Source organism: Dioscorea cayenensis, chromosome 9, assembly GCF_009730915.1.
Source record: "Dioscorea cayenensis subsp. rotundata cultivar TDr96_F1 chromosome 9, TDr96_F1_v2_PseudoChromosome.rev07_lg8_w22 25.fasta, whole genome shotgun sequence".
Classification (NCBI taxonomy): domain Eukaryota; kingdom Viridiplantae; phylum Streptophyta; class Magnoliopsida; order Dioscoreales; family Dioscoreaceae; genus Dioscorea; species Dioscorea cayenensis.
Window position 1 is genome coordinate 150,258 of NC_052479.1, and position 8,662 is coordinate 158,919.

General features: G+C 37.4%; 2 protein-coding genes across 2 annotated transcripts; both read left to right on the forward strand.

Moving 5' to 3' along the window:
• On the forward strand, positions 1-2,577 carry LOC120269154 (EKC/KEOPS complex subunit TPRKB). Its single transcript, XM_039276472.1, has 6 exons — positions 1-182; positions 653-719; positions 860-982; positions 1,077-1,160; positions 2,055-2,141; positions 2,232-2,577. The coding sequence occupies exons 1-6, from the start codon at positions 115-117 to the stop codon at positions 2,316-2,318; spliced, it is 516 nt and encodes a 171-aa protein (XP_039132406.1). The 5' UTR covers positions 1-114; the 3' UTR covers positions 2,319-2,577.
• Positions 2,578-6,266: 3,689 nt separating this feature from the next.
• Positions 6,267-8,662, forward strand: LOC120268890 (glycerol-3-phosphate 2-O-acyltransferase 6). Its single transcript, XM_039276151.1, has 2 exons — positions 6,267-6,936; positions 7,597-8,662. The coding sequence occupies exons 1-2, from the start codon at positions 6,319-6,321 to the stop codon at positions 8,458-8,460; spliced, it is 1,482 nt and encodes a 493-aa protein (XP_039132085.1). The 5' UTR covers positions 6,267-6,318; the 3' UTR covers positions 8,461-8,662.

An 8,662-nucleotide genomic window follows, 5' to 3' on the forward strand; every position in this document is an offset into this window, starting at 1 on the left:
TAGTGAACAAATCCGTAACCCGCGCGGTAGCGTTCGTTAGCCTCATCCCGCCGTCAACGATCACGCTAAAGCCCTGCTTCATCTCTCTCGCTGGAGCTTCAACCCTAGATCCCGATGAAGGAGTTCAACGTGAATGGAAGTACCCTCTCGCTTGCCCTCTTCACCGATGTCTCTAATAGCAAGTGAGCCTCGTTCTCTTCCTCTCTGTACATCTTTTGTTTTTTTTTTTCCATCTTCCCGTTTCTCTGGAGCCCCATGGATTAGGTTTTTCTAATATTCTGTTTTTTTTCCTTTCTTAATTGACTATGAGTGGGAAATGCTTTTAATTGTTATGTTAACTTAGAACTAATTGAGAGGATTTCGGCATTTATTAGAGCCGATTATTGTACTTATAGCAGATGGAAGTTGGAGAAATATTGTTTGTAATATCATTAGGTTTTCATGAATTTGGATATCATTTGCTGAAAAATTAGTACATTTTGGAAAGTTGGTATTTTTTTTAGTTATTGACTAATATCTCATCTAAGCATAGCAGTGGGTGTTGGTACAATCAGTATATTTCTTTTTCTCGCAAAATAAATTGATTAGGTGTGAATATCATGCATTTAGTTGTCTTGTTCCTTAAAGGTGATAACTTGCCATTGATTTTCAGGGAATTATTGAATTTGATTCAAGAAGGAAAATTGGAGCCAGAAGTAGCTCTTCTGAACGCGTCACTGGTATGACTTGCTTTCAATCCTTGTCGCATATATAGAGCCCTCGTCTCTTTGGTTGTATTATTTCTACAATTTTTTTTTTTCTGTATTTCTTTTTTTCTGGGCACATAGTGTTACTGTAACATCTCTCCTCATTTGGACAGATTCCTGATGTTTTCCCCATTCTAGCAGCAGCTCATAAAGCAGTTTTAGATAAATCAAGGGAGTCACTGAAAACACGGTCACTTCATTCAGAGCTTGTTTATAATTACTCAGGATCCAAACATGTATGTTGCTCATCGCTCTTTGTTGCATGTTTCTTTATATATCTCAATTCTTAGTGCATTGCACTGTTTTCAACAAGATTAAATTTTACACCAGATCACTGAGTCATTGAAAAGATGTGGAATTTCAGACAACACAACCTACATTCTTGCAGCTCGTTTTAGTGCTGCTCACGGCGAGGTATAACCATTTAGTGTTCATAAATCCTTTTTGACATTTTTCCAAATTATGGAGGAATTTACTTCAGTCGAGATATTGGTAGTTTTTGTGTAGTGTAATCATAATACTATAGTTCGTTTTAACTATGATTGGAAATGAGACTTTTGAGATGTCAGTTTTCTTGCAGGTAGACCTTTTTGAATTGCTATATGTTTTCTTTTTGTGCCGTTTTTCCTTATGGGAATCCTGTTCCCTATGCTTGTACATTGCTTTTTTTTCTTTTAATGAATTGCAGTTTATCCTTTTTTCATATTTAAAAAAAAAAAAAACAGAAATAAAATATGATTGGAAGCTACTCCAATGGTCAGGTGTACATGGTGCTGTTGCAGAACATTTTCAGTTCCAGTTTTTTTTGTTTTTGCTTGAATATTTCCTTCTTTATTACCTCTTGAGAATAGACAAAATAAAATATAACTTTTCCTGTTTTGAGATTAAGTTGTGCAATTAAATGATGGATGTTCTTTTTGCTGTTCATAAATTAACATTCTTGCATGCGGTTTTCTTCTGCATCAAATTGAAGTCTGAATCTGTTAAACTTTATTTGCTCATATCATTGCATTCAGATCTTTGTGCATTATATCTAAATTTCTGCACTGTATGACTCAGAAGGTGAATTTCAGGCTCCTTTGCACTGACATTAGACAATTTAATGTAGATTAAAATATTATGGATTGATAAATGGAGGCGCATATGTAGTAGGAAGGCCAAGGTCTAAATTGATAGTTAGGTTTCATATAAAGTGCGAATAGTAGTTTATTTAGGCTCCTCCGCATGTGTGCTAATATTTGTGTTTTTGCCTCAGCCAATTACTAAATTGGCCAAAAGTTTTGTTTGACGAAAGAGTTTATATGACAGATGAAAAATGTGGAGAAACTCATCAAAGGAACAGAGATTGACTTGGAAGAGTTGGAAGCTAGGGCCGATCACTCTCAGATTAAAAAGGTATTTTGCTATTTAGATTTCAAATCCCACAATCAATATGGTTTACTTCTTTGTTGCTATCAAATGACGGCCCTCTTCTTCTCTGATCAGCATTATAAAATCTCCATCCAAGAATTAGAGATATCTTCAGTCCCTGATGCAATCACATGTAGGATTGCAGCTCGAGATGCCCTGTGAGAGGCTATTCTAATTTTAATGTACTGGTACTAATATTTCCCACCTTTTGTTGAGCCTATGATCATCATTCAGAACATGAATTCTTTCATATCATTCAAGGGCAATATCTGTCATCCAAGTAATCTGGAAAGTGGATTTACCCCTTACATCTTTATATTGTTTGTAACCAAAGATTGGCAAATAATGTGTATTTCCCTCCTTTGTCTTCTTAAAACATTGAGGAATTTATAGCATTTTTCTGTTGTTGAGGATGCATGAACTATGTTGCTTGTGACTTACGTATCTTATCCTGCCTATTTATGTGTATATTGTAAAACATTGATTATTCTGCATGGCCACAAACACCAATTTAATGACATTTCAGAGAGCAGCCATCAGGGCAGCAACAGGTAATGTATTTTTTTATCTTTCATCTTGGGAAATTGTCCAATCACTTCAATTTTATAGGCCCGTTATTTTGTTATTAGGTCTGGATGTTGCTCTGTGTGAGTGGCACAATAAAAGAAATTGGTTGACCATTATTGCCTGTAAGTTGTGAAAAGGCTACGGGACTGGATGCTTTCCCTGCTTTTTCACAGGAAAGAGTAATCTTACTCTCAAGACCCTATAGGTTACAGTTCTAATTAGTTTTCCTATTGAATTAACCTTTTATAGGAGGTTTTTTTGCGGTCCATGTTCAGCAATGCTGAAGATATAAGATTCAGATTAATTTTGAAGTGTTATGGCGTGTCGAAGAATATAAAGTAGATTTCTTGTCGACATTTTAAAGACAAGTTGAGCTTTTGAAATGATTGAAATCCATCATAAGTGAGAGTTTCATGCAGCTTGCTGTAGAAGAGCATGGGAAGGGGATAGAGCTGTTTTATTTTTTGAAAAGGATCGAACTATTTGGTGTTGCAACTTTGTTAGGTGAAGTATGATTTTACTTGACACTTTTTACCATCTAGTTTAGAGCCATTACTTCACATTCATTTAAATGATTGCTCTACATTTTTTCCAAATATGGGCAAGACACAGGATCAATCCCTTGACCTCTCAGTGGGTAGGGGAATAAAAAACAATTCTTCCATTCTAGGCGTATTGCTTGACAATTCATTTCTCAGCTGTACTGCGATACTTGTATCTTTACATTGCAGATTATGGTTTAGGATGGAGTAGGGAAAGGAAACTTTATTCTTTTTTTTTTTAATTTTTATTTTTATTCACAAATGTGGACAAGTCACGTGTTAGAGGCGTGCCTAGGGCCGGGAATTGGTCAGCCAGTCTTACGTTGGGACACGGCCGCTTGTGCTCACAGTGGGGATCAATTTCCACCAATTGGCATTTGGGAGCATTTGAACTCGGGACAATGAAAGCCACTATCTTAACCTTATAAAAGTGGAGCTGTGCCTCTGAGCTAGCTCGTTGGTAACTTTATTCATCTTAATCAATTAGAATCTATTAATTTGTAGAAGGATTTGATCATCTTGTGGAAGATGTTTCTGTGTCCAGCATTGAGGGCTTCACCAGCACCCATCTATCACAATAGCCAAGAATTATCATGCATGACAGCAGTATCTACCTTGTCTTTCTATGTCTGCATGCTTTAGCAATTGTACCCAATTTCCTTACCTGTCTCACCAACCCAACTGCTATAATTAATTGTTACGATAAATCCCATTGGTTTCTTTTCATCCTTCTTGTTTCTATTGAATTTGTTTCTAATATTTTTTTATTTCTGTGGGCCAAATGATAGGTGTGCTGTCTCATTCATCCCATTGGAAATCAGCTTATTAGGGGTTCTATTAAGAGAGATTAAATAGTTTATTGTTATATAAACTGAAGTACAGCAAAAGGTATCAAATCCTTTTACACCCAATTTTGTCCTGTTTGATTTAGTTTACTGGTAAATTTATCCATTATCAAGTGCATGACTGATGAGGATTAATTAACTATTGTGAGGTCTTTTATTCCCTACTTGTTCACCTAGTGCAAAAACTTTACTTGGCAGTCAACTAGTTTGGTTGCAGAGTACTCTGAAGTTGGTGAGCAGGAACCTCAAAAAAAAGGGTTGCACTAATGGTTTTGTTTGCTACATGCCCATCCTCTATAAATTATTATATTTGCTGAAGATTTTTTTAAGATGATTAACATGCTACATATGTTATTACTGTTGCTTGTGATAGAAATATATAGTTGGTGAGGATTTAGACTGTTGTTATCTTTAGACTCACTTGTTGTTTTTTCTCCGTTGTACTTCTCTGTATTTTTTTTTTTTTTTTTTTTTTTTTAATAAATTAGTGGTTTATTTATTTATTTTTTTTTAAAAAAAAATATATAATTGGTTTCTTGAGATCCAGATTCTATTATTTTGCATTAGCTATTTGTTTTAGTTATATGTTCATAATCTGCATAATATGACATATCTGCTGACTAAGCCAATCATGTGCTTGATATTGGCTCATTCATGATTTCCAAAACACTTCCCAGATTTGAATTCTGTTAGGGTCACTTTCTCAATGGCATATGTTCTGAGACAATGCGATACTAGGCATTAAAAGGGGAAGTGGTGCAAAAGTTTAGTACCTTTCCCAAGCACTCAGAACCCAAGTCTAGGGTCAGTTAACATTAATAAGGTCCCCTAGACTGTTCAAGGCTACTTAATTTAGTTGCGTAGTGATGTAAGTTGGTTCATGAATGTAAGTAGGTTTATACCGAAAAGTTGGTTGAGATGTCTATCTCTCTCCCATGTGGATTGAGCTGGAGAATAACTATTTGGTCTTTCATATGTTTCTCTCATCTGAAATGGCAATTGATTTAGGGGCGTGTTATATTTGAATCGCATCACCTTACTTCCATTAAAATGGGGTGGTCTTTTTAAAGCACATAGTAATAATAATAGTAATAGTGAGTTTTCCTTTCTTGCCTTACTTTGCTGCTTCACACCATTCAAAGCCTCATCTCACCTCTTGAATGTCTGTACTATTAAGTCCCACGGATTTAATAAGCATCTAATCACCCAACAACCCTATGAATACCCTCTCAAAGTTTTAGCTGCTTTTATCTTGTGCTTGTGGCCGTGATAATGGTCATATCTTGAAAATTAGGGATTTAATTTAGGTACAAATCTAAAAAAAGAAAAATAGATAAACCACATTTTAGGCTTAAATCTAAACATTTTGTTGCGTCACGGAACTATTTGTATTTGACTCAAATAGTGTGTTTGTCTGCAATGAAATCAGTCTAGAAAACCAAAAAGTTCTAAGTACATTTTTTTTTCCTTTTTTTTGTGTGTATATCTTGAAAAAGTTACCATTTGAATATGTTGTCTAAATGTATTTCAATCTCATTAGAACCGGGACCCCAGTTCCAATGACTTCTCTAGCTACCAGGAATCAAATGTGAGAACTTGAGAATTTAGTTCCCCTGCCCAATTAGAGGCTACGAAACACACACCTTGGCCAACCCAAATCAGTGGATGGTGGCATTTGTGCCAACCCTAATGAATGCGCAGCTGCTTGATAATTAACGTATCAGTGGATAATTTCCTTTGATGCCAATCCTAATGAATGCACGGCAAGCACAGCTTCCTGCTTTCTAGATAAGAAATCAGGAGTTAAGTTAATCTCATCTAATGCCAACCCTCTCAACTTCCTGCTTCCTAACCAACTAATTGGACTTTTGTAGGAAGCCACCCTGTGATTGTGTGAGTCAGTGTGCGTCACAGAGATATAGAGAGAGAGATTGAAACTTTTACGTGGACACCTACCTGTTTATAGTTTCAAACATTAGTTGAGAAAAGAACAACCATAAAGTCTGCTGAAAGGAGACCAACTCACCATCACAAATATGAATACAAGTAAAGGATGCCTGAATTGATGCATGGTTTTGCGTGTCTAGAATTAAAGGCCCACAAGTTAGCTCGCAACTGTACTCCGGCCTTTCCTTTCTACCCTCCTATTTATATTTCTCCTCCCTTCTCTATCCACCACACTTCCATCTCCTCCTATCTCTTTAGCTAATGGAGACTAACCATGTTTTCAAACCCATTAACAAGTGTAGCTCAATAGGGAGATCAGAGCAAACAGTGGTGGCTGATCTTGATGGCACACTTCTTGTGTCTAGGAGTGCATTCCCTTATTACATGCTTGTGGCCATTGAAGCTGGCAGTCTTCTTAGAGGATTAGTTCTTCTAACTTCTGTCCCTCTTGTGTACATTATCTACTTATTCTTCTCAGAGGCATTGGCTATACAAATGCTTGTGTACATAGCCTTTGCCGGGTTGAAGATCAAAGACATTGAGATGGTGGCGCGCTCTGTCTTGCCAAAGTTTTATGCTGAGGATGTCCACCCTGAGGGGTGGAGAGTGTTCAGTTCTTTCGGCAAGAGATTTATCGTGACCGCAAACCCGAGAATTATGGTTGAGCCTTTTGTTAAGGACTTTCTTGGCGCAGAGAAGGTCCTGGGGACAGAGCTGGAGATTGGAAAATCTGGAAGAGCTACTGGGTTTGTAATAAAACCTGGTGTTCTTGTTGGTGAGCATAAGAAAGAGGCAGTTGAACAGGAATTCCGTGATAACTTGCCTGATCTTGGCATTGGAGACAGAGAGACTGACTATGGATTCATGTCCATTTGCAAGGTACGTTCTATGTAATGCAACGCTAATATTCTTTTTATTTAAGTTTCTCACGTTTGTCATTATACCTATTTATTGTTTTGCATCTTTTTCTCCATCTCTGCTTTTCTTGTGATTTTAAAAGGTATGATAGTACTATTATACAAATTGATAAAATCTTTTTACCCTGTTTGTCTTTATTTTGGTTTTTTTTTTTTAACTAATAATATTTAAACTCTGCAACTCAAATGATTTTACCTCATGCTTTCCATCTTTGGATTGTGGGCCTGAATGATTTGCTCATTCACTCACTTGTGTGGGAATAATATTTATTTCCTTCCCATTGGTCCACGTGGGAAACTCTCTCTCTTTTGATTCTCTGACAAACTCATCTTTAGTTGTTTCCCTCTGTTTTTTCCTTCTGTCAATTTAGCATGTCTCTAGCAATTACTTAACCCTCTGGTGATTGCTTGTTTACCTCAAACTAGTTGCATTAATGTCTATCTTTCAATTCTCATCCCCCTTCCACATGCCTTTATTTAATGCCTGTAACCAATGGTAGTTAGTCCATTGATTCCATCTGTAATTAGACTGTACAGGCCAGTCTGATACAGAGATGAATTATACTTTATGAATGAATGAATGAATGAATAAGTGATGTATATAATTCTCAATGTTTTGCAGGAAGCATATATTGTGCCAAGCATGAAAATTAAGCCATTGCCAAGAGAGAAGCTACCGCAACCGATCATATTCCATGACGGACGGTGGGCGCAGAGGCCAACACCGTTGATGGCTCTGCTCACATTCATCTGGATGCCGATTGGCTTCATTGTGTCACTGATCCGTGTCTACTGCAACATCCCTCTCCCGGAGCGCATTGTATTCTACACTTACAAGATTATGGGCATCAAACTAGTTGTCAAGGGAACACCACCACCTCCTCCAAAGAAAGGCCATCCAGGCTACCTCTTTGTCTGCAACCATCGCACCGTGCTTGACCCGGTTGTTACTGCAGTTGCGCTGGGCCGTAAAGTCAGTTGTGTCACATACAGCATTAGCAAATTCTCCGAGCTAATTTCTCCAATCAAGGCAGTGGCTTTATCAAGAGAACGCGAAAAAGATGCGGCCAACATCAAACGTTTGCTCGAGGAAGGTGACTTAGTGATTTGCCCGGAAGGTACAACATGCAGAGAACCATTCTTGCTGAGATTCAGTGCATTGTTTGGTGAACTAACAGATAGGATTGTCCCGGTAGCCATTAATACAAAACAGAGCATGTTTCATGGCACAACTGTGAGGGGCTGGAAAGTGTTTGACCCTTATGTTGTATTCATGAATCCCAGGCCTGTTTATGAGATCACATTCTTGAACCAGTTACCCCGTGAGCTCACCTGCGCTGGAGGCAAAACACCAATTGAAGTCGCTAATTATATACAGCGAGTCATCGGTGCCACGCTTGGGTTTAAGAGCACCGACTTCACTCGCAAACATAAGTACAGCATCCTCGCTGGAACCGATGGCCGTGTGCCGGAGAAGAAGGAGTAGTCTTGAACAAGTCCTCAGACATGGTTGTTGCAGTTTGGTTGGAAGATCCAGATCTTTTAATTATTAATTAAATCATTTATTCTGGGTTATAGTTATAATCACCAAGAAAAAAAAAAAAGCTCTGTATTTTAGCATTTGTGTTTGTCTTGCCAATTTGGATATATATAAACTATGAGGAGGTACTGATTATATCATTTGTTTA

Excerpts from the sequence above, each read along its gene's own strand:
- LOC120269154 (XM_039276472.1), top strand. The coding sequence starts at position 115 with ATGAAGGAGTTCAACGTGAATGGAAGTACCCTCTCGCTTGCCCTCTTC. Across the intron at positions 1,161-2,054 it reads TTAGTGCTGCTCACGGCGAG|ATGAAAAATGTGGAGAAACT; the intron begins GTATAACCATTT and ends TTTATATGACAG. Across the intron at positions 2,142-2,231 it reads ATCACTCTCAGATTAAAAAG|CATTATAAAATCTCCATCCA; the intron begins GTATTTTGCTAT and ends TTCTCTGATCAG.
- LOC120268890 (XM_039276151.1), top strand. The coding sequence starts at position 6,319 with ATGGAGACTAACCATGTTTTCAAACCCATTAACAAGTGTAGCTCAATA. Across the intron at positions 6,937-7,596 it reads GATTCATGTCCATTTGCAAG|GAAGCATATATTGTGCCAAG; the intron begins GTACGTTCTATG and ends AATGTTTTGCAG.